At 50.8% G+C, this 25,483-nt stretch overlaps 1 protein-coding gene across 2 annotated transcripts in view; it reads left to right on the forward strand.

The window, feature by feature from the left end:
* Positions 1-25,483, forward strand: part of ZBTB16 (zinc finger and BTB domain containing 16) — a 91,977-nt gene that overhangs the window by 51,647 nt on the left and 14,847 nt on the right. For both annotated transcript variants that reach the window (XM_035555561.2, XM_035555562.2), the window contains exon 4: positions 5,740-5,826. In XM_035555561.2, coding sequence (XP_035411454.1) covers positions 5,740-5,826 — 87 coding nt within the window. The remainder of the gene's footprint in view (positions 1-5,739; positions 5,827-25,483) is intronic.

Consider the following 25,483-nt stretch of genomic DNA (forward strand, 5'->3'; position numbering starts at 1 on the left):
TGACTTCAGACCACACGTTATAGATGTTACAGTTGGAAAGGGTCAAAGGGTTCTTGTCAGCGTGCCAGTCCTGTCTGATGACCCTCCTGGAGGTGCAGTGCAGGCAAATATTGCTTCTCCTGTTTTCTGTCTCAAAACAGCGGTGATATGTTTGCTTTGGTTGAGCCTCTTTGTGCCCATCCTTTGGCCTCACCGTGCTTTTTGGGTGAATGCGTTGTGCTGCTGGGCAGAAACGTGGGCGATGCTTCGTCTTGGCGCGCCCGCCCCGTCCCCAAGGAGGACCCTGCGAGGGCTCCGTGCCCGCCACCTCTCCCCGTGATGCACGTGCCGAGCGCCTGTGGGCATCCGCAGGGCATGGCTCCAGTTCGTTCCCCTTGGCCACACTGTCCAGCCTGCTCCTTGGGAGGGTATTCGTGCCTCCTCTCCTTTTTCCCTTTCGTTCTTTTTTTTGGGGAGTATGTGGGTTGCCATTTGTATTTTTGAAGTCGTTCTCCCCATTGCCTCAGCCTCCTTTCGTCTTTCTCTTGGCCACCAGCCCCATAAAAGTTTATCACAGTCAGGGACGGTTAAATGGGCACAGGAAAACAGTGGTTTAGTAAATTGTAAAATTAGTTTGGAAGGTTAATGAGGCATGGCTTGTCTGCTGTCGGAGAAGAGGCAGGTTTGCATAGGTAGCTGAGCACCTAGCAAGGGCTCGCTGGCGGCGCTTGGAGGTGGGGGGGTTGTGCCTGAGAACGGGGTGGGAACGGGGCACCCCCAGCCCCTCGCACAACCCATGCCGTGGCACGAGGAGGACGGAGCGAGGGCCGGCAGCAGCAGGGACACCGGTCTGTCCCTGTCTGTTTGTTTTTCCCTGACTCTGGAAACGTCACCGCTGCACTTGTAACGCAACACCTCAATTACGGTACAGGAGGGGGAAATCAAAGCTTCAGAGTGGCCCAGCAGCTTCAGACCTGCTGCCCGGGCCACAATTACGGTCTTGGGAACACCAAAGGCAAGCGGACGAGTGTCATTTTTAACCAGTTAGAACATTTTACTACTTCCTAACATCACAGGCGTTAAAACTGGAGAGCCTACTTCTTGTCCTCAATAAAGTAATTAAACTGAATGGGCGTTGGGAAGTATTATGAGGGTTGATAGTGACTAAAAATAGAATAGCTCTGTTTTCAGGTCCGCCAAGCCTTTTCCTGACAGCTTAGAGCCATCCTGGGGCATTGCCTCACCGGGACGAGCCTTTGAGGTGCAGGAGATGCAGCCCAGCACTAAGGCTTGCAGTTTGCTGTATTCCACAGGAAAAGTTGAGCCAGACAGCTGGCAGTTGATCAATTGTCTCCACGTTTCGCAGGGTAAATGCCCAGGGGAGTCTGAAAGAAGCTATTCTTTCTTTTAAATGGATTAAAAATAGCGAGGGCTGGGGTCGGCGGTTTCTGTGTGCCCTTGGCACAGCAGGTAGGGTGCCCACGGGCTCAGCACGGCCGGGGCATGCTGCCTGGTTCTGGTGCTAGGATAGACGTGCAGCCTGGGGCTTTTTGGGAAAACGCTGCAGAAAAAGGGGTCGAACAGCAGCGCGGCATACATGGCATCTGTGGCTGGGTGGTGGGTGATGGATGTGGGGCAAAGCCCCGAGCTGGGGGAACAGCCCCAACCTGGGCTTGCGAGCCCTGGGCACCACATCCACCCTGGTGGGGAGAGGGGGCTTGCAAGGAGCTCTCGAGGTTGCCGTTTCAGGGATCTAATTTCTGAGAAGCTAAGCACATCATTCATGCTGTGTCATTAAAGTAAGCATCATTCATCCCCATGTCACGGCACGAGCAGGCTTAGCCCCACAGGGAGGAAAAACCTGTCCAGTGAGGAAAAGAAGGGCCGAAAAAGCTCAAAAAGCGCCTGTTGGCCACTTCCCTGCTCTGTGCCGAGCCATGCGGTGGTGAGTGAGCTGCTCCTTGCGTGTTTACGCTAGCCTTTTGCTGCAAAGACCTTTATTAGGCAGGAGCTATAAATTTGCTCGTACAGATATAAATGTACGGCGGAGACTTGTGTGCCAATTACAAGGCATGCTCTGAAACACAGCTGATACTTGGCAGCACGTTAAGTCCCATCCCGTTGGGAAGATCATCTGAAGATACCTATGTACTGTAGGCAATACAAACCACTAGCTAAAAATACTCTCCCAAAACTTCTGTTTACATTTTAACAGACTAATAGTTTCTATGGGTGTTATTAAAAAAGGGGGGGGAGGGGGAGAGGAGAGGGAGAAAAAAAGCCAACAACAACAACAAAAAAAAGCCCTGACACAGCCTCTTGATGTACTGCTTTCAAATATGTCATGCTCCCTCTAACAAACATCTAACTGTTTTTTCTAAGTACTGTTATAATAAGCTCAGATGTTGGATGACATTTTTCCTGGTGACTCACATAGTAAAATTAACCTTGAACTATTTACATATTCAATCGCCGTACTCTCTCCTCCTCCTCTCCTCTGAGCGTGTGTACATTACAGGAATTCTGGCGCAGGATCAGTTTTTGTTTTGTTGATTAAAAAAAATTCCCTGCCTGGAGTACACATCTACTTGAGTGAAAGAACACACAGTCCTGGCCTTTGGAAATTGGCAGGCAGCGTGCTGTTCCCTGACTGATAAGAGGTACTGTAAATAAAACTGTACAGCATAGCCTGTTGTAAAATGCCCCGTGTCTGTACTTATTGTTCTGACAGCTTATGCTTTTTTTGGGTATGCTGTTTTGGTACACTCTGTACTTCCTTATGTAACCAAGCATGCATATCTCATCAGAACATTCACCCTGTTTATTTTAAAATCTCAAGGAATTTTTCTGTCCCCCTGCCCTCCCCACCCCCTGGTCAGCTGCTGGCAAGCACCTCGTGGTTCGTTGCTTCGCATCTCTCAGGGCTGTTTCTGCGCTCCGGGCACCTCCCCAGCTCGCCCCCACCTGCATGAGCACCCAGCCCAGGACGCCCCCCGCCCAGCTTTGCCTCTGTGTGGGGCCGGTGTCCCCGATCCAGCAGCATCACGTTGGAGCCGGGGACCAGACCCTGCTCTGGGCTGTCCCCACTGTGGCTCTGCTGCAGCAGGAGCAGTGCCCACGGCGTCCCGGCCCCGTGTGGGGTGGATACGGCCAAGCCAAAACCCCGCTCGGCACAGCCCCGGCCCTGGTGCCCTGCGGGGCGCGTCGCAGCAGGATCGGTGCCGGTGCACCTGCGGCTGGTTCAGCTGCTCTACATGGGGAAAACTTGTTGCTGCATCAGGTTGATGTAACCTTATGGATTATGCTTCACAGCAGTGGGTCTCGGAGAGCTTAAAGTGGCGATGGAGAGTCATTGCCTTGGCAACTGCCTGCTGTACATCATCTGCGCCGGGAGGCTGCCGGGGAGGGGCAGGCGGCCGCAGCCCTATTGATCGGGGTCCCGTGGGTGTCCGGGCAGGCTGCCCCGCACGCGGAGCCCCCCCGGCCGTGGTCCTGGCAGTACGACTGCTGCTGGGGCGGGCGCTGCCCAGCCTCCCCTTCCTGCTGTGTGCACGTAGCCTTGTGGGGTGCTCGGCCACCCCATCGGCCAGGCTGTGGGCATCTGCAGGTGGGCCGGGCGGTGCGCCCAGCTTGGGGCTGGTGGGGGCTGCGGTCACGGGCTCAGCAATGAGGTTTTGAAACTTTGTGTGCGTCTGAGTCCCCATCATTTATCAGTGGGGATTTCAGGGCTGGACACTCGGGCAGCGACCAGGCTGCTGCATCTCAGGGGTGCTGCATCCTCATCCCCATGCACGGTTTGGGTGGGGAGGACATGGGAGCACTGGTCCCGTGCTTCCTTCCAGCTCTGCGCCCTCCCAGGCGTGCGGCCCTGGGTGTTGCACACAGCACACACTTCTGAGGAAAAATGAAATTAAAAAACAAAAGTGTTGCAGGGTCCCGCTGGCCTTATGGGTCACTGATCCAGGAACAAAACATCCTGAGCTGGCTCTGGCATGACGGCCGGTGATGGCTCCCAAGCAGCAGTGACCTCTCCAATTATGCCGGTAATAGAACCCTGCTCATTATTAAAGCCGTCCTTTGGCGAAGGGAGGGGGCAGCTGGCATCGGGGACCCCGCAGTGGGGTGCGGGTGCCCAGTCACCACGCATCCCCCAGCATGTGGGAGCGGGGCCACGGTCACCCCATGCTGTCACCAAAATGCACCTTCTTATTTATTTTTTTGCGAACAGCCATGTGGTTTATGCACACTTGAGTTGTTTTGAATGCAAACTTGACATCATAGCGAAGGCAGCAGAGAACAACATATGCACAGTAAACAGGCAGACTGTCTTATTGATTAACAGATGAGACCTCTATTATCGATCAAAGCTTGGCGAGAAAATTTATCACTTTTAATTTCACTGCTGCCAAATATTTCTGCCTGTGAGCCAGCCGTTACTAAGACAATTTAAAGACGAAGGAATTCTCTTGTTAATGGATCTCGTGATACCTCTGTCTCTCTCCGTGTCTCCTTTTGTTTCACTACTGCACATCCGCACACAGGGAGGAGCCAGGGGCTCGGTTCTGGGCTGCGATGTGGAGGGGCCGTGGGGCTGGAGCTCCGGGCATGGCCGCGGGGCTCAGCGAGGACCCGGGGCGCAGCTCTCCGCTTCTTCCCCTTCCTGCCACCTCGAAGGCTGCTCCTCGTGCTCTGGTCCACGCGTAGATTCTCGCAACAGCTGAATCGAACTTCAAAATCTAACAAATGCGCTCACAGCTTTGTCCTGGCAGCATATGCGCCGGAGATAGTACGCATTGTTAATCTAGTTTTATCTGGAAGTTACTTATCTGCTGTTAGACATCCTGTTTTTTTTCCTTGTTCTAACCAGCGCCTCTGACCCGCCACACGCGGCACATGTTGATAGTGATTTTCTAAGAATTCCCCTGAATACCACATCTCTCTCTCAGTCAAAGAGGTATCTGTGCTTCTCACTAAATTGTGTTGTTTCTGCCACGTTTCTTATCAGATGGTTCTGCCTTCTCTTTCCTCTCATCCTCTGATACTGGTAACTGCTACAATAGGAAGGGGCAGGAAACCGTTTAAAATTAGATCAGTTACAACTCTAATGAAACTCATTGATGTTTAATGATTTTTTGAAAACAAATATTTAATTTCTTCTTGGCAAGCAACTGCTCAAAATGAAAGAGCAGCGCAACGTCAATAGTATATTTGTGTGTTATGCTGTTATTTGGAACTAGCAGAACAATGGGACTGAGAAGGGCAGCTACTTTTTGCTGCCATGTGTGGGCTATAAAATATTAAGTCCCTCTATTGAACAGATTCTGTGTTTTATGAAGTGAATGGCTTTAAAAATACATGCGTTCCTAGAGGAGTGCTCTTCATATCACTTTCATGCTGCTTGCTTGTATTGGTTCTGTGAGAATTGTATTTTCTCTACAGGAATGGATAAATCCTCTTATTGGATGCTGGTGAGAAGGAGTTTTGATTTTGGATATTTGCTGCCGACCTACTCCAGCCAGCATGCCTTACGCCAGCCCTGTCCCTGTGAATGGCTTCAGTGCTGGGGATGCTCGGCTGTGCCTGCCCAGAGCCCGGTGGTGGGGAGCTGTGGTGGCAGGGAGGATGCTGGCAGAGTCAGCAGGGCTCTGCAATACCTTTTGCCATGGTGATTCTCCCAGCCTCAGTTTCTGCTGGTTGATCTGCAACCCTCCACTGCGCGTGCCATCTGAATAATGCTCGTTTTCTCCTTTGTCTTTCTAGCGGGTGCCAAAGCGTTTGTCTGTGATCAGTGCGGTGCACAGTTCTCAAAAGAAGATGCCCTGGAGACACACAGGCAGACACATACTGGTATGTTGACTTTTCTTTTTTTTCTTAACTCCTTCTCCAAACAAACAGTGCAGAAGGAAGCGGTGTGTGTGCTGCCTCCCACCCAGGGTATAAAGGCTTTCCTGGAGTCCTTTTCCAGGCCCCGTTACTTCTCACCCAGGTAGCTCTTATGTCTGAGGGAGGAACCGATCCCGTGTCCCACCACCCCGCTCCCTGGGAAAGCAGCAAAGCAAGAGCACCACAGTGTTCCTTGCTTGAACTTCCACTTACGTGTCCTTTCCTCTCAATTCCGTGCAAAATGACTTCAGCAAAGCATCTCCTGTCTGTGTCCAAACTCACAGCTCTGACCGCAGAGTCAAAACATAAAATTAAATGAAAAGAGCTTTTCTTGGAGCCGATGGCAGAGAAGGGAGCAAGCCGAGATTGACCCTCTCCATTTGGTCTTGTCCTATTCTGTCCCTAAACAGTGATCCTTGCTAAAAGAGAGCACTCAACCTTTTGTTTCAGGGATGCTCAAAGTTAGGCTGAGTTTCCGTGGTCACATAGTGATAAAGGTGCATTGGAGGCAGGTGGGATGAGGCAGCTTTTGGTGTCATCCTCTGCACGCTGCAGAGGGCATTGCTCTGCTGCCTGCCCACGTCCAGGTGTCTGTCGTGCTGGCGTCACTGCTCTGTGTTTCAAACTGCTTGGGAAACAAAACTTAGACTAAGTGCCTTGTTACCAAACACAGTTTTGACATAAATATTTTGGCTTCCTTTGTAAGTTTTTGCCAAACTGAGAAATTAACCCGTTGCAGTTCTTGTTTCTGACCTGCCCAGGTCCATTTCTATCTTTAAATTATTTTTATTGAGGCAATTTTTTTTTTTGGCTGACCTCTTTCTTTGAAATATATCTGTATTTGTGTTAAAATTTGTGCATGGTGTTTGAAAGGGAAACCTCCCCAGATGGCTTTCTGGGTGATATTGATGAAAGGAGTAGCACAACCTGCTCCTGTGATTAAACTCTGAGTGCCTTTGTACTGCTAAATGGCCACCCTTGTTTTCTGAAGCCCTGTGCACCAAAAGACTGGGCAGGATGCACAGTCACTGATCAAGGCTTCTGCTCTTTGGAAAGGGTGGTGCAGGATGGTGGGCACATGTCTCCAGCAGGACTTCGGTGGGCTCAGGCAGCTCAGAGGTGCCGCTGCCACCACAGGGATGCTGGTGGGAGGCACTCAGAGCATGTAGCTCTCCCAGCTTCATTTCCACTGACAAAAAGCAAAGTGGGAGAAGTGTGGGGTGCTGGGAGCACGGTTGGGGACAAGGACTGCCCTTGAGCCAGACCCAAGAGTCAAGGGTTTGAAATAATTGCTGTTGGCAAGCTCCCATGCTGCAGGAATTGCTAAAATCACGCTGCACCCGTCTTCTGGGTACCGGCTTGCTCTCTCTGCGTGTTCAAGCCAGCAACTCCCAAGACCTCTGTAATTTCCTCACCACCTTCCAGGCGATTGGTTTGTTGCTCTCTTGATGAAAGACCTGATGTTGTAAACACAGCTCTAAAACTCAGGTGTAACGCTCAGCAAACTTTTACTGAATTTGACCAGCATGATGGCACTTGGCCACCATTTCAGATTAAGAGAAGCTTTCCAAGGGATAAATAATGTTGTCAAGAGTGTTTTGATTCTCAGGAGCCTAAGAGTGATGCGTTATAAATTGTTTGAGAATCCCAGCCTACACTGACAGTGCTGTTCCTGTTTTCAAAGCATTTGTACAAATAATTGCATTGTATTTGGTGCTCTGTGGAGGTTTCTTCTTGCTGCCTTGAGGTCCATGCATTTGCTCAAGTATCTGCTGGGTGCTGGGCAGTTCAGCACAAGCAGGCACACAGCTGCTCCTTGCCAGGCTGAGATGCTGAGTGGAGACATGAGAGCAGGTCCCGCGGGACAGGGGATGCCTGCCTGTAGCCACGCTGCATAGTCTCCCCAGTCCCTTTCCCAGCACGGAGCTCAGACGTGCACAAACCTCTTCCCCTGATGCTCACGTGCAGCCGGGTGCTTGCCGTGGCCGAGCTGTCGTCAGCTGCACTCTGGCAGGGGCTCATGCCATTAACTGCGCCGCTTCCGTGGTGGGGTGCTTGGAGGTCTGGCTGCCAGGCACCTCCAGCTTTTCTCTCGTTGTTGCAAGCTCTCCTATGTTGACTGTGGGCTTTGGTCGCATTGTTAGTAAATTGCCTGTTTTTCACATGCAGTACTGCTGGCTCCAGCCAATCTGTCTGTGCAGGAGCAGAACCCCATCTGCTACCCCACCGTCAGGAGTTGAGCCGGCAGCGCTTGTCACTAGCACACGGTGTTCAGACAAATAAAGAACCATCAGTGCACCGTGAGTCACTCCTGCAAACCACCGTGTAATATGCCAGGCTAATAAACAGAGGAGTTAGCATTACAGCATTGTCTTAGCTTCTGTGATTTGTAAGAGTGAGGTAGCCCAAGCTCTTCTTCCAGTGAGATGTAGACACAGGGCACTGATTCACTAAAACCTATTGCACTTATTGCTTAGCATTAAAATATGCATGTAAGAAAGCATAGTGTAGAAAATACGAGGTAATTTGACTGCTCCCTCTGCAAGGAAAATGCCGGTCCTTTCCAAAGAGCTATCAACAGTTGGCTTTTGCCATGTTTCCTTTATTGCGCTTTCCAGCTCTTTGATTTAGATGTGATCAGCCCTTCCTTGGTAAGCACAAGGAACTCTTTATGCCTGATACCTGGTGACAAATACATATTGTAAATGCTGCCTTTCCCAGACTGGTTTTGTTATGGGACACTGAGGAACTCGCATCAGGCAGTCCCAGGTGGAGTCTTTGAGTAGCTCCTAAAAACAAACCCAGAGAGAAGAGCCCCCTCTTCTCCGCGCTATATTAGGAACAGTTTAAATTAGTACAAGCTAGTCTTTCAATGCTGAAAAAACTGATAAATGCCATTAATGGCTGCATTTATACTCAGAGGTTGAAATTCGATGCATGGACACTATGTTGGCATGCAAAACATGAACAGTTTTGTGCCAGAGGTTTTAATGACCGATCAGTAATATAAATTGCTGCGTCACTGAGCAGGAATAGGCTCAGCACGTCATTTGATCTGGAAACTTTGCTGGCCAAGCAGCAGGTAATAAATTTTAAAGTGATTGCCCTCCATATTCAAAGTCATGCTACTTGAGGCTGGACCTTACAAATCATAATCTTTTTAGCAACTGTATGCGCTGTAGGTTAGGGAGGAGAACGACTCTCGCAAGGGAGCAGCCAGCAGAGCGAGGGATCGAGTTTGGCTCTTGCCTCTTGTGCTGTGCCTGCAAGTCAGTGTCTGGACCAGGGGTCTTCCGGGGCAGTGGCCAGCCCCGAGGAGGTGGCCCTGGGCGTTTCAGCCGTTCAGCACCGCCGAGCATCACATGCTCCTGGGGAGCCATCGCCTTGAGGCAGCTGGGGCTCCACAGCCCTGCCCCGGGTGGCGGGCGCTGCGGGGTGGGCAGGCGATGGCAGCGTTGTCCAAAACCACCCTGCTGAAAACCAGGTGGAGCAGTGCGGTGAGTGGCCTTCACTGGTGACCTTGAAAATTCCACGCGGGTTGGAGTCAGTCTGATGGGAAACCTTGGGGCTTGACCACTGCGGGCTGCCAAGCAGCCTGCGTGCGTGCCAAGGCTCAAAGGGTGACATGAGAACTTAGCACGGTGGAACACGGCGACCCAGGTTTAAGCAGGTTTATCATCACCTCCTCGAGCTGTAAACACACGCGTCTCAGTTACACATCAGAAATGGGCTTTATGGCCAGAGGAGCCCACACTCGCTGAAATTAATAGCTTCCTGTTGTTGGGCGGCTCTCAAATAGTGCTGCCTGTGGCATAAGAAACATTCCTCCAATACAGTTGCTATAATTAACTCATTTTCCAAATAACGACATCTCCCAGAAAAGGTTTTTGAGCGTCCTCCTTTCGTCCTTAACAGCAGGTTGTTTGGCAAACTTTGTGAAAGACCTTCACACTTTCCCAGAAAAAAAATTGCCCTTTTTGGTAGATGCTGGGATAGATGGCTTCAAGGATGGTTTAGAAGTTCCACAGAGAGAAGCTCAAAAAATAATCATTGCAGAGGGCTCATTTGGTACTGGCCTACCAAATAGACATGTTTTGTTCAGAAACGCAGCATTTAGTAGAGGGTGCAGCACCTGTCTGCAAAAAGCCAAAAACAGTCACTGTTTTTCTGGATGACCTAAAGCTTGAGAGATTTTCTGAAATGTATGGATAAGGTAGAGGACTCTGGGTTTCTTTTCCACATACAGAGCCATTTCCCAGGTGAACAGTTAGTGTATAAGAACCTTCCTTTATCTCACGTTTTTTCATTGTTTTTACTGCTCCTCTGAAAGACAATGCAAAATAGTAAGCCAACTTGGCATAAATTTCCGTGTACTGACTGCTGTCAAACAGCAGCTGTCTTACGGTGGAAAAATTAAGCCCTTCTTTCAGTTGCAAGGTAAAATCTATTAAAGGAAAAAGTCATTTCTGCCTGTAAACACAGGGGTGGCTGTGCCTGTAGCCCAGTCAGCTCCAGACTGAGAGGTTCTTTCTGGGTGTTCACTTTGCTTGGCCTCTGTCCTACAGCAATAGGAAAAGCAGCAACTGTTCTGGCTCATCTTCATAGCAGTGTAAGCTCAGTGCCATGCCGGAGGGAGAGTGTGGAAAATTACTTACTGTTCTCCTCAGATTTAGAGGAAAAATGAAATGTATTCAGGAGAAAACCAAGTTCCCCCAAGCAAAGCTTTCACCGGTGGGGCTCTGGTAGCCCGTTGCTGGTGTTTGTGCTAATGGGGCTGGGGCTTGGCTGGTCTTGGTGCCTGTGAGCCACGGACTTTTAAAAATATCAGAGGTGATTTGTATAGAATTTCCCCTGGTGTGCCAAGGCATTTAACACATGAAAGCCGTGGATGGGGCAAAGTCACACGCACTTGGGAGCCGGTGTCATGCGCTCCTGCTGGTACCGTCAGGGCGCTCGTGTGGGTCTGCGCTCACCCTAATTTCACGGTGCTGGGTGCAGGGTGCTGGGTGCCTGACACCGCCTTTGTGTGTGGCGGGTGCTCGCTCCACGGAGCAGCCACAGGAGCCCCCGCAGCACCCCCGGGTGCCACCCCTGTGGTGTCACCTCTGCATTACTCAGCAGCCCAGCTCGGCAGCGTCTGCATCCCGCACAGAGATGTTCTTCTGTCCCCGCTGGCAGGACCCCGCTGTGATTTCTCCTCCTCCTCTCCCAGGAGCTGTGACTCCTGGGCACTGGGGGCCATTGGTCCCCTTCTCCCACCCGCAGCGGACACCTCCGTGGCAATACTGGCACTGCGGTGCAAACAGCAGAAAGGAGTTAATAAAACCAATGTGTAACTGAAAATTGAAAAGCTATAAATCTTCCCCTTTTTTTTCCTGGGATGTTGGTAGCATTTTGATTTAATAGTTGGACAAACACAAGGGTCTATTTTATTCAGAGTTTACAGGCCTCAGGGCTGTTATTCCTCCAAATTTAATAGCATTGAAATTGCAGGGTTTGCGATAATTTGCCTATCACTTTCTGCTCTCCCATTGATGTTTATTGTCAGCGGGATGGAATCTCAATCCGATTCACTTAGATAACATGTCTGTTAAACATTTAGATAATTGTGCCATCATTAACTTGTCACATTATTTTAGAGATTCAAAACAGTAGTGTGGTAAGTGGAGGTACGAAGGGAAAAAAAATCCTGCACATGAGAGCAGGAGTCTGGGGAGAGGAAAAGCTGGCAGGGGCCGTGGCTGCCGTGGGCTGGCTGCAGGATGCACCCACCAGCACCGACACTCGTGGCCCTGTGGAGAACGTCGCTCCGTAGCCATGTGGAAGGTCAGCCTTTCCTCTCTGGGTTTGCAGGGCTTTATCCTTTTTTTTCTTGTGCCCCTCCTTTCCCACAAAAAAAAAAAAAAATCATCTCCTGCTTTCACTGGGATGTACAGTGATTTTTTTTAGCCCAGGACAGACAGAGCACTTGGCATTTTTCTGTGAGAGCCCCCCCCAAGGTTGGGGGTCTGGGTTTCCATCGGGGCTGGGAAGCATGGTGGGAGGAGGCAGGGCCAAGGCAAAGCAGTGCTGTCACGCTGCCCCACACCCTCTCTGTGTTTGGCAAATTTAAACTCAGTCCACTTAATTATGTATTTGTCTAATCTCCTTTCTTTTGCTTCACTTTCTCTGCCTCAAAATGGTACTGGCTTAAAGAAAAATCAATGATGCTGTTGGCACACATCACCCTATTTTTTTCAATATTGGAGACCGAGGTGTTTTGTGTGAGCACCACAATGAGTGTGGTGGTGTGTACTGAACATTGCAATGAAGGAGGAAATCAGCCCCTTTTCCCTTTTCCAGTGCCCCCTTCAGCCTTATCCATGCCTGGCAGCAGGAGCCACCGCTGAAGCGCCGCAGAAACCCCGGGGCCTTCGCTGGCTTTTCATGGAGCCTTCGCAGCACCCCCGGCCCTGTGGGGTTCCTCCCAGAGCCAGGAGGAGGCAGAGACCCAGTGCCCCCACCAGGGGATGGGGATGGGGATGGGGGGGTTGGATGCAGCTCCCACCCCCAGCAGCCGCTCCACACGTTTCCCCAGCCAAACCAATGCGGCATCTCCCAGCGTGCCTGCGACTTTCTATTGCTGTTTCACAGTACTCCAGAGGGCTTTAAGAGAGCATCTTGATTGGGCTTATGGGGAAAATACCATCAGATAGCATTTTTCTCCATAGATAGAGATAATGTACTGTAGTATTAAGTATGTTTAAATGTAATTATCCCTCCTGTACTCAGTTGCATGAAACCAAGTGGAAGAGGAGAGGATGTAGCAGGTGTGGGCTCTGGTGCAGGTGGGTGAATCAGCCCAGCAGCCATCAGAGCCCAGCTGAGCTGTGTCCGGGCTCTCCTGGTCTGCCTTGGGGTGCTGCAGGGAACAGCAGGAACACTTCTGGGGACAGGCTGCGTGGCCAGGTTAGTGGAGAGCAGGCCCTCGCCACCAGCCCCTGCGTTGTTTCCATCCCCTCTGTGCCTGGACAGAGCTGTTCAAATCAGGGCTTTCCCATTCCTTTATTTTGTTGTAGAGTTGTGTTGACTATTTAGCAAACAAACAAAACAGTTAAACTTAAAATTGTACTGCAGGCTTCGGTGTGTGTTGCCTGACTGAGCGAAACCTTGGCATGTCTGCCCTGTAATAGCTCCAATTTCAGATGCAAATACAGACGAGGGAACAATAAACATTTTGGTTTTTCATTACGAAGAGAAAACTTCCCTGAGCACAGGAGTCTCTGCAGAGCAGTAGGCTGCCTCCTGCCCCCACTGGGATGCCCCCGCTGTGTGGGCAGGGGCTCGAGCCCTGTGCCAGGGGCCTGAGAGCCTGGGGTGCCGGGACAGGGACGTGGCTGCCCTGGCCGCAGGGAGAGCACGGGTGCTGCTCTGAGCGAGCAGAGAGCGATGGGTCTGGGGGGATGAGTGACTTGCCCCTTCATCACGAAGTGGGGATGAGCAATGCTGCTTTGGGAAAATCAGTGGCAAGAGCCTGCTGTGGTACCAAAGCTGTCTGGGAGCCGAGATGGAAGCTGGGCAGTACTACCACCTCCTCTGGAGCTACCCTTTATTTATCATGCTTGAACTCCTTGATTGCATTTCAGGTCTCTACAGGTGGGAAGCTGGCCCTGCTAGGGCAGCGCATGCGGGCAGGCTGTCACATGGAGGAGCCATCCTGGGGGGCTGATGTCCCCGGTCCCTGGGGTGCGCCCCGTCCCCAGCTGCTGGGCGCAGACACTGTTGGGTGACAAGTGTGGGTTCCCTGCGCCCCGCCAGAGCTCTGCGATTTGAATAACAATTGCGACGGGAGAGGGTGGAAGAGAGGCCGAGCAGCTAAGTCAAAGAGCGCACAAATTTTGGATTTTTCCATAATGTAGCAAACTTTTGTTCCAGGGCTTCTCTTGTGCCAGCAAAGAATGTTTCAGACACCGTTGCCAAGTCTTGCGATATTTTGGCAGCTCTCATAGTGCTTTACAGACCTGGAGCCCTATGAACACATCTGAAAGGAGCGCAAAGAGAAAACTGTAAATATGCAAGAAAACATCAGCTCCAAAGTTGTTTTTTTTTTTACACGCCTGTGATTTTTCTTTTGGACGTGAGCTTGAAGTTTGAGCACAGGGATATGGCAGTGTTGAGAAGACCGAATGGCACGGGGTCGGTCTGGCCAAGCCACGGTGGCTGGGCTGGGGGTCTTGTGGGCTTTGGTTCGGGTGTGAGCATCACAATTCCTCACCAGAGGTGGAGTGCAACGTAACAGATGGGAGTGGAAAATGTGGGTGCTCGACTCTCTCAGCTGGAGGTGAACTGCAAACCCTAAGCTTGCAAAATAAACCGGGTTCCCAGCAACGCTCTGCCTTCTTTGCTGAGGTTTTAGCTGCCACATGTGGAGGGTGCAAAGATGTTCCTGGCACCCTCAAATGCCCGAAGTGCCCAGGAGATCAAACAGGAATTGTTTGCCAGGCTGGAAAACCTGCATTTGGCCCATGGGAGGTGCTGAGAGGCACCTCCCAGGGTTTGCTGTTTCAATAACATGGGCACTTCTGAAAGTACAAAATGCCAATCATGAAGATGCTTTCATGGTTTAAGGATGAGGAGAAAATAAATATGTGGTTGTGGGTGAGTAGATGTTTTTGCCCCCTCTGCATGTGCCAGTCTGGTTTTTCCCTTCAGCATCTATTTCCACTCTTCCTTCAAAATATGCACCAAAACCTCAAAATAATGTTTTCTGATGAGCCTATAGGATCAGGTGAACGTCCAGCATCTGAAATATTGTCACTGAACTGAAAGCTGGGTTTTGGAGGGTACACGCTTGTGTTTGAACAGTTTTTTGGTGGTCTAACAAAAGGGAGAGGTCTCCAGCGCTTCGGTAGCAGATTGGAGATCCCAACCGTGCCAGCTCCTTGGAGGTGACGTTCCTGGGTTCTGGCACCGATGGGAGGCTGATGTGCCAAACTCAGGTGAGGCCTCTTCCATGGAGCTCTGCTTGTAAATATATTCATAAGACCCTTGGAAAAAATAGTACATGGTTAATTCTGAGTGTTCAGCGGGGAGAGGGACTTGCTAGCTCAAACATTTGGCTGTGGCAGAATGAGACAAAAAAGATGACCCAAGAAAGGACAAAACCACATGGTTTAAAGTGGAATGGTCAGAAAGCATCCAAAATGCAAACTCCCAAGTTTTTTAAATAAAAAAGATCAGCTTTCTTTCAAAACACTTTCCAAACTAAAAATGGCAGCTGCAAGAGCATAAAGAGGCAAAACATCCGTCTTAATCAGATCATGATGGGCTGATATCTTATTAACCCCAAGCTGCTTTTGGTGAGCAGCTGTGGCTGTGAGAGCAGAGGCTCTGCCCCAGGGCCAGGAGCTGCCAGAAGCCAGGGCTGCTCTTGGTGCACATTTAGGATTTTAAAAAGTCATGTCCTTTTCAAAAGCAACAGCCAAAAAGGGGGTCACTCCTTTTACTTTCCGTGCCATCCCGTTGCACAAGGATGGGCTTTGCATTCGTCTCCTTTTACCATTCTGCCGAGCAGCACAAGCCTCACGTGGCAGGGCTGTGAGAGGCCTTCCAAAGTTTATTTGCAAAAAAGCCTGAACGCTGTACAAATAGAGGGAAGGGTAAGTACAAGCATTGAGCTAAAGACTGTTGCCTCTCCTGTGCTTCCCTGTTCTTGGCCCAAGAGCTCTTGATGTGGAAGCTGACATCTTCAAAGGAAAGCTTTTCTTGCAAACATTTATTTCTACAAAAACAATGACTGTGACAGCTAAACTTCCCATCGGAAGCCTTCTTAATTTAGGAGCATAATTCACAATGACAGTTTAACAAACGGGCAGCCTTTAAAGATAAAAAGAGGCATGGAGCGGCCGCTCCTTTCATGGGGTCTGGCCCCAGCGCAGGCTGCATGGAGGCGGCGGTGGCAGCGCCAGCTGCAGGAGCCCGCGCCGGGTGCTGCTGGCATAGAGCTGGCGTCTCCAGCTGCCGGGCAGCAGTGTGCACGGAGCAGCCTAATTTCATCTGGGTGCACGGGAACATGGCCTGCTCTGTTTGCTTGTTCCCCTCTTTCTCGAAATGTGGGGACATCACAATTAGGGCATGGAGCCTCCAGTGCTTTTCCACAATTAAGCTGCCCGTTAATGGAGCCAGGAGCCAAGTATCACCTCCTGGCCCCAGGGTGCTGCAAGGGGCACTGGGGACAAGTGTCTCTGTCCCCATCCGGCCCTGGCAGCGGTGGCAGCGGTGCTGGAGAACAGCGTGTCCTGCAGCTCGCCTCCCCAGGGGTCCTGCCGAAATCTGAACTGTGTGGTTTACAGCTGAAATGTTTCACTGTGTGTCTTGGCTTCCTCCTAGCAATGAGATGCCCAGCATTCTCGTCATGCAAACAATCCTGCGTCTCCCAGAGCTGCCCCAGCCAGCAAAATGTTAGATAAAAGTTTGAGATGTGTGTTGTGTTTAATGCTGCGGAGCCAAAAGTTCTCTGTGTGCTTGTAGCAAAGCAGTCTGCCAGGGACTGCTTCCTCGCAGAGCTGTTCTGCTCCAGAACTGATGTTTGTAAGCACACAAAGAACTAGAAAAGTTTGTTTCTCACTGTATTGCCTTGTTCCTGCAGGGACATCATTTAGCTCTGTTCGGGGTTGTTGGCTGTACTTGGCAGTACCAGTGGGTCAGATCCCCTTGTTTGGAAAGGGACATTCCCTGCTATGGTGTTTATAGGAGCAGATGAATAGCTTGCTTTGGAGTCACAGTATCCTGTATTATCTTGACGCTGCTTAGTATGTCAGCTGCTGAATGCGTAGAGTTGGAAAGGTGCAGCGTAATCCTCCGACACCACTCCCTGAGACCAATTTCCAGGGCTCGATACAGCATGCTTCTAGCTGGATGTACTCTTTCGAGGAGACAAAGAAATTAAGAAACCCTGAAGATACCCTAGATCCCTTTCAAAGGTCTGTTAGATTTTAATTGGCTCCACACACAAATGTGTATAATTAGAGCTAAATAAAATCTGGCACAGACGTTGACAAACACAAACATCCCGGCATGGGGGACGTGCCACTGGGGCTGTCGGATGCGGCGCTCCTGTCCAACCCAGCCCTTTGCCCATGTGCTGTGGCTTTGAGCATGGGGGCTCCCCGTTAGGAAATCCTGCAGGTGTGTTTTTCTGCTGGGAGCTGCAATCAGTCCTTAAAGTTCTTGGCTCAGGCCGAGAGATTGATCAGGGTTAAAAGAAAGAGGTCTTTGCGCAGAGTGAAGCGCACGTCCCTGATTGTATGTTTTCAGCTTTGGGAAGGACATCAAAAGGCACTTGGAAAAAAGTTGTAGTTGGTTTGGGATGCAGCTCCTCTAATCCAAATATATCTCTGTGGCACCATGTGACTGTGGCAAGCTGCTGTTACCTGAGCTGAACTTGGGATCCTTGTGGGCTTTCAGTTCCACGTGCCAGCCCACAGCAAAGCGCTAACAACCACTTGTCCTCGTCACAGAAATGCTTTGCCATCCCCACGTCGTCTGGAGCCTAGTGCTGAATGCAACCAGCCCGCTTCAGGGCACAGCATCTAACTCGGTGTAGTAAATACTGCGCACTCGCACCGGTGCCGTCCTTCCTGATCCCCAGGCTGCGGGTGCCAGGAGCTCACAGGGCAGGGGGGGATGCAGTACAGCCGTAGGTGCCCTCCAGCACCCCAGTCGGGTCGGTGGCATCCTGCCTGAATGCCAACTCGCAGGGCTCTGCCTGGCTCCTGCAGCACCTCTGCTTGCAGAGCCGGGGCGCGGGGGCAGCCGAGCTCAGCCCCCAGCCCCTCCAGCACCTCCTGGTACCACCGGTGTGGGTGCTGAGGGGGTGCTGTGCACCTGGTGCTGCGTGATGCCCGGGGTCGGGCCAGCATCCTCCCCTTCCAGCCCGGACCCTTGGTGGCAGTGGCGTGGAGCTGCTCGGCCCTCAGATATGCAGCACAGAGCCTCTTTGTCTGACAGTAATGTTCTGTGACAGTGCTTGAAATCTGAGTCTGAGCACACATTCCTGAAACCGGGAATCTCGCTGCCTTTCAAACTGCTTCTTTTCTTAACCTTTAAATTAAACAAAAACAAAAATTCCCTGCCCTTCCAAGAGAATTTATAGTCAAAAGATCAAATTGGACAGGAAATGCAACAAGATTGGCATTTGTGTGATCAGACATATTTACCTAAAATAAACAAATAAGGTAAAAGACCTATGCATTCGTGTTTAAAATGAATGGCCAATGGTCTACGTTTAATTTTCCTGTGCAAATACTATTTAAACTACGATGAGAAAAGCCCTCTTGCTAAGCTACAGAAAAATCTTTCTTGTCCTTTAATTCTAGATGAAGGGGATTAGTGTGAACATATTTAACCTCTGACCCTCAAACAAAAGCATTATCAAATTTAGTTGCCAAGTGGTTCCCCATTTAACTGAACTAGTTCAGTATCTCAGCAATTTTTTTTTTCCTTTAAAGCTTTAAAATCTATTGTTGCCCTAGGAACATTCAGAGGTTTAGCAGTCCTCTCTGTTTAGGTTTGAGATGGTTGTCAGAGCGCAGATAAGAGAAACCAACTTTGTACAGTTGGTGTCAGAACTTACTAAGGGTTCAGAAAACAAATGAAACCACCCCAAACAAACATCACTTGTGGTGGCCTCTGTAGATTAGGCTGTTTTCTCCTTCATTTTCCTGCACCCGCCCTCATGCTGGTGATGCCCCAGCCTACTTGGAGGTTTGTGGGTGTTTGCTGTAGCGCCGGAGCGCTCGCTGCGCGCCTCCTGCCCCTCGTTGCGGCTGGTGATCGCACCGGGTCTCCCCCAAAGCAGGAAACAAAAAGCCTTCTTTGCTGTCTTAATCTCAGCTTCTCCGTGCTTGGAGCCAAGGCAGCCACAGCCTAAAACGTACAGGAGTGTGCATGGCCACGGGGAGCTCTGGGAGAACGGTGACTTTCGGGGCTGTGTCTCAGCCGTGCAGCCGCGCCGCATGTTCCTGGCGGGGCTGCGGTGCTGGCGGATGGCCGCTGCTGCCGGACCTGCCCACGAGGAACACCACGGGGGCTGCATCGAGGAGTGATGAAATGTGTAAAACTAGGTGGCCAGGGTCTCCCGGCCCGAGGAAAATATTCTGGCTCCGCAGAGGAATGCGGAGAGGGGCCTCCCTTAAAAAGCTGGTGTCCATTTACAGTGCATCTCTCATAAACTCGGCCACTGGGTAAGGGCAGGGGGACCAGCCCTCCTGGTATGTGATTGATTATCTGGTATTTATGCCATTGAGGACTTTTCAGCAGTTTGGGGTCAAAGGGTCATCTCATGTGTCTTGCTGCAAATCCGCTTCCTTTTGTACAGTGAGGGCTGGGTGAGCAGACACACAAAAACAGCTTTTTCTTTTCCTTGGGAAAAAGGGGAGGGGGGCGGGCTGGTGTCAATGAATTTTTTTTTTCAGTCTTTTCTGAATAGTGTCCTTTTTAATTCTAAAGAACTTTTAATTAAAAGTAGCAGGAAAGTTCATCTTGACAAGGTTTAACTTACCTTAACAGTTACTTTTGTGTCCTGGGATCCTTGTCTCCCCACTTAAAAAAAAAAAAAAAAAAAAAAAAAAAAGGTGAAATGTTTCTCTGCATTACTATTTCACATCTTCGGGGGTTTACCAAGAGGTCTTTTTAATCTTTTCCTTTTTAATAATGGAGATTCAGGAATAATAAGTGGACATAACAAAATCTGGCTTTGTGGCTGCCAGCAGTCCTTTCCTCTGGTGTTAGATGTTGCCCCAGCACAGCCGCTGTACAGTGTCCAGAGGACAATTTTATTTACTGGCTTGGAAACCGAGGCCCCCCTTTGTTTTCTCACTGCCCCTCAGTGACAGCAGAAACAAATACACGTTGTGCCACCTCGGACGGGAAAATCCCTGAAGGGCCGCGTGGGGAACCTGCAGCTCCAAGCGTGGCATCGGTGGGGGGCTCTGGGGCCTGTCCCCGGGGTCCTGCTGCCGCTGTGGGGCCTCCAGCCTCCCCGCAGTGCCCTGCCAGGTAGAGGTGGGAGCAGACGGTGTTGTTCCAAAGCTGGAGGGAGACAGAGGATGTCAACAGGTTTGGAAAAGTTTCCTGCGGAAATGGGGGTGAAAAGAGCAGGCCAAGATCGTGGAAATACAGCTTCCAGTTTGAAAACGCTTGTGCTAGAGATTCTCCAGCCAAGAAGATGCAGGGGGGCAGCTTTTGACTGAACAGAAATGCTGGTGAGGATTTCATCACCTCATTGAGGCTCTTTGTGTAAAGATTGGAGACCTCCAAATGGTTTCTAACATTAACTTAACCATCATCCAGCAAGCAATGGGAAAAATATGTTTCTGAAAATCATTTTTTCAGCTGGTTCCATTTGAAATTCCCATTGGGAAGAAGAAATCTGGGAACCCTTACTGGTGGTGACGAGTAAGCAATGAGATGACAGCTTCCCTTGTGATGTGGTGGCAGAAAACACCGCAGCAGCGTGCCTTCGCTGGGCCAGGGGAGATGAGATGCCTGCCCTTGGCCAGGGGAGCAGGATGGGGCAGGGGCAGCAGCACGCGAGGCCTCTGGAGCCGTGCCGAGGGGTGACGCTGTGCACAGAGTAATGCCTCTTGGTCAAGTGAAGCTTCTTTTGCCAGGAAATAGAGGCCAGCAAAATGGTATGCTTGGGCAAGGAAGGATGCCGAGCCTCCGCTCTGCTGGTCAGTCCACGCGTGAGCCGGGGCTTGCTGCTCCCCTCCCAGGCAAAGCTTCCTTCGGCTTCAGCTACAACCGAGCATGCCATATTTCACACCTGGTTTAGAGCTGGAATATCATTGCTGTCTGTTGCCTGTATCTAAATTTAGACCCATTTGTGACTTCAGTGTCACTGAGCTTTCCCCATTCAGCTGCTTGGCCAGATGGGACTCCACAGCAGCATTTATTTCTCTAGTCAACATGCAAAGAGGTCTTTTGTAACTGCCTCAGTCTTGAATTTGCATTGTTTAGCAGCAGAAGGACGGAAACATCACCATTCCATACCCTTCCATCCAGTCTCTGCAGAGCAGATTATATTCCTGTTATTGCTGTTCTTTTGGTGACTGTAAGATAATTGGTACCAAAACGCCTAATGAGTGCTGAAAAGTGAAATTTGTCTCCTTTGATGTGCTCAGTTTTTGGCCTTCTGAGCTTTTTTTGATATACTTGATAAAAGAGGTCTTGGGACTAAGACTCTGCCAGCGTACCCGAGCAGAGCCCCAGCAGCGAGGAGGAGCAGGACAAGGAGGCGATGCCTTGGGCTCATCCAGGAGGTCTCAGCATTTGTAAATGTCTTCAAGTCACTGTTTGAACTCAAACATAGAAATTACACTTGAACATGCAGAGCACCTTCCATGTGAATTCTGCCCAGCATATTCCCAAGCTTGCACAACGTTAGGAATTAGGATATCTCAACGCCTCCCATACAAGTGGTGGAATTGCAGTAAAACATAATTGGCCCATAAAAACTTAATCTTATTTTCATTTCAAAACATAAGCTTTGCGCGATCCTTCATTTCTCCAGGAGGAAAACCTGTTCACACCCCGTCAGTGCAGGTGTGTGCTGCTCGGGGCGGGCAGGATGCAGCCAGGTGCGGCGGCAGAGGCGAGGGATGCGTCAGGGCCAGGCAGCGGTGCTGCTCCTCAGCCCTGCTCCGCTCGAGCACAAAAAACATCATAAAGTGCTAAAAGCAGGTGCGGCGGCGGCAGGTCCTCATGGTGCTGGTTTCTCCCAGTGCCTCCCCATGGCTGGCAGCAGAGGTGCTCCTGGCTTGGTGCAGGGAGGTAGCCGTGGTGCGCAGCGCCCGCCTGTCCTCCGTGCATGGTTCCCTGGTCTTCTGAGGCAGTCGTGGTACCCGTGCGCTGCGTCTCCTCCGCACCGTGCCCACAGCACTGTGCTGGTGACCGCGGTGCCACAGAGCATGAGCAGGCGGGCAGGGGCCGTGGCAGCAGCACCTCAGTGCCCAACAGCCCCCGGCTGGCAGGCGGCCTCGGCCCGCGCCTGTGTGCTTTGTGTCGTGACCTGGAGATCATGGGCGTGCCGCAGTCTTCATCTGGAATTAATGCCCCCTTCCAGATACGTATGCCGTGATTAACGCCTTCTTTGGATATGAACCCGCTCGCTTCTGAGTAATTTTTCACCTCGAGTCCAGCTGCTGCTGTGATTGACATAAAGCCATTCTATAAATAAAGTCTTTCTCTCGTCTCATAAAGACTTTGTGGTTTAGTTTGCTTTCAAGGTCAAGATCAGACCTTTCTAAATAAACACATATCAAAGGATCATTAGCAAAGCAGCACTGTTAAATTGAGATATTAACTTCTGTCAACTGTGCGTTTCTTTTTTGTTCTGTAACTCATGACTGCAGTAGGTTTTTATTATTTTGGCCCTAGGCGGTAGCATCTGGCTTCTGTAGAGACTGTAAAAATTAAAAAGCAACACAAATCATTGCGAGAGAAAAGCAGTAAATTCAATGATAAGAATTTAAAATTAAAATGTTTCAGTGCTTTTATATTCTGCAAAACATGAAACGAATGAGTTCTGTGCCTGTTGCAATAAAGCTACCACCGCTAATAGTCACTTGATTTTTTTTTTTCTCCCTGCTCGCTCTCCCATGTAATAATTCTTGCCTGAGCAATCGCAGAAAAATATAATAAAGAAGTAAACTGAGGATGAGGAGGAAGGGCAGCAGGGGAGGGAGAGGTGCCAGAGTAGTGACTTCCCGATGGTGCTCGAGGAACAAAGGGTTGGAGAGACGGGGCCGCGCTGTCCCGGCGGCGCTGCGGAGCCGTGCGTGGTGTCCCGGTGCCCGGCGGTGCCCGATCAGCCGTGCGGCGATGCTGGGCCCACAGCCAGGCGCTGCGGGAGCTGCCCGGGGACCCGTGGGGGCTGGCTGGAGCTGGGGCATCGTTTCCATGCAGGCTGCCGCTCCTGGCCGCGCAGCGACACGCAGCGAGGCGCGGGGCCTTTTGTCTCCCCCAGCCCTGTGAACTTCGCCAGCCAAAGGAGAGGTGAGAAGCGGATCCGGTCATTTTGCCTCACTAAAGGAGAATGAGAGCAAGTGTGAAGATTAGGGACGGAGAGGTCGAGCGAGGAGGGTGTGACTAATGCGCCGGGTCATTCAGATATGGGACCACATTGTTCCCCTGTCCAGATGGCCCTTGGAATAAATCACCTCCGGCGAGCGCAAACTTCCCGGGCAGGCGCGTTTGTTCAGTGCCCGCCGGCTGCGCGGTGGCGGCGCGAGCAGGGACCGACCCCAACAGCAGCTGCCTGCAGCCCTGCGAGCTCCCTGACAAAGACGTCACTTGGGTGGTTGTTGCCCGCTCTGCTTTTTGTGCTGTCCCTCTGTGTCTTGGGAATCCTCTTCCCCCTGCCCCCCGCCCCCACCCAATGTGCATCCTGCCTTGGGCATCGTTCATCTGCCCCCTGGGTTTTGGCCTTGGCCTCCAGCCTGTGGCACCCATTTCACCTGTTCCAGCATGGCTGTGAGACTCCTCTCCGCAGTCACTGAGAAGCATCACTCTTTACTCATCCTTCCCTCTGCTATGGAGGAAAAATCTGTGCACTTAAAATCCGGCTCTGGTCACTGAGAGGAGAAACTCTGGTGGAGGGTGATGAAACAGTGCCCTGTCTGAGGGAGCTCAGAAACTCCCTGCAGACAAGCACATGGGGTAAATTCAAATTTGTGCTCGCCCGTGTGTTTACAATGTTCTTTCATATACATCTGCTCTTAAATATTTGAGGTTTTCTAGGTATGATAAACCAGTATTGGTTAAAAGCAGACATGCACAAGTGGCAGTTAGTGCTTGCAGAAAGCAAAACCTCCTGCCTGTGTGCCAGCACGGTCCTGCTCTGGTGCTCTGCAGCCACCCTGCCAGGGAAGAGAAACCAGCAGCAAAGGAGCCGGCAGCCTGTGCTCCTTTTTAAGAATTAATTTTCTGCAGTCAGTTAAACTTGGGAAGAAAGCTGTGGTATCTCTGAGTAAATAATAATAAACAAATACCCCCTTGAGAGAATTTGCCTTCCATAAAGATGTTAATTAGCATGAAAGCTCAGTTGTGCAGTCCAGAGGCAGCCTTTGAAACTGGGATGATTTGGTGATTCCAGCACAAAATGCATCTCATTTGTTCACCGTGTGTTTTTTTCCCCCTCTATATGTTTGTGGGGCAGCTGGGTGAACATTATTTGCTTCCACTTCCCGGGTGAGTGATGTCCTGCGGGATGGCAGCATCCTGCCCGCCCCTGTGCATCGCTGCCTGCGATGCTCTGCCTCCCCGAGGGGCTTCAGGGCAGCTCCCCTCTGCAAGCACACGCTCGTGGCACGCCGGCACTGCTGCCGTGCGGACAGGCAGCAGCAGCCGCCACTCCACAGTGCCTTTGTTTCACACAGGAGGGCTGCATGGAGTGACAGGAGAGCATGATGGGTCTGCCAAGTGCTGGGATGAGACCCTTAAAAAGTGTATCTATGTGTGCAAAGCATGCGTTCTGTGTGTGCGCGGATGTAGGAAATTGTTTCCAGGAAAGGGCTGTCATCACGGGGCTCTTCTGTGCAGGTTTACTTTGGTGCTGCCAGCTAAAATACCATTTTTCTTTTCATAATCAGGAACACAGATACTGAAACTAGGTTAATCTACTTACACCGGCAGTACGCATCCAACACAGTGCTGGGGCAAAACACAGTCTCAGCATGCCACATGGAAGCTGTCTTGGAGGTGGTGCTGCCAGGCCAGTGTCCTGCTGGCATCACGTACAGCTGCCTTGCCTTCATCCCCTCTCCTCTTCCTCTCCTCCTCCCCGTCCCAGCAGGGCATGCACTGCAGCAGCCCTTCCTTCTTCCAGCACGTCCCTGGGGATCCTGGCATGCCATGTGGAGCCCAGCATACATGCTGAAGTCCCACTGCTCTAACAGCTTTCAATCCTATACTTAAATGCTTTTCTGAGTAGGAGGGTGATCACCGGTCCAGCTCACTTCCCCTAGGACGTCTGCTTTTGGCCAACATGAGCCAAGGCCCCTTGGGAATGAAGGTGGCCCACAGCTTTCCGTCTGCGATCCTTGCATTGTGCACATCCGCAGATGTGCTCATGGTTTCTTCTGCTTGCTGCCACCATCCCATGTTACTGAGGCTGATAAAAATACCGTGCTCCCCTAGCCCTGCTTTTCATGCAGGCGAGCTCCAGCATTCGCAGCTGCGATGAGGAGCATTGTCTGGGAGATGGTGGCTGTGAAGGAGACGTTGACACAGTGACAAAAAAATTTCAAACATCTCTGAAATCTAATCTTGCAAGCGCCAACAATCCCTGGACTCTTGTTTTGCGTAGCAAGAATTTTTTGGAGCCTTCCACTTCACTCTTAATGATAGTGGCAACAATTTTTTGCATGCCTCTATTGGATGCACACAATTTAAGAGATTAAGTTAAATATAAAGATTGAGTGAAGACTGAGTCTTGTTGAGGCGCTGACCAGAAGGAATTTGCATGCATGGTGTATGTGTGTTTGTATACATGTGCACATATATAAATGCATTTTTTGCTCATGCAGCTCGCAGTTACGGCTGGTCTCGTTGTGCTTGCATTGTTTGAGTGGCGGGATGA

The sequence above is a fragment of the Cygnus atratus genome, chromosome 22 (genome assembly GCF_013377495.2).
Source record: "Cygnus atratus isolate AKBS03 ecotype Queensland, Australia chromosome 22, CAtr_DNAZoo_HiC_assembly, whole genome shotgun sequence".
NCBI classification, from domain to species: domain Eukaryota; kingdom Metazoa; phylum Chordata; class Aves; order Anseriformes; family Anatidae; genus Cygnus; species Cygnus atratus.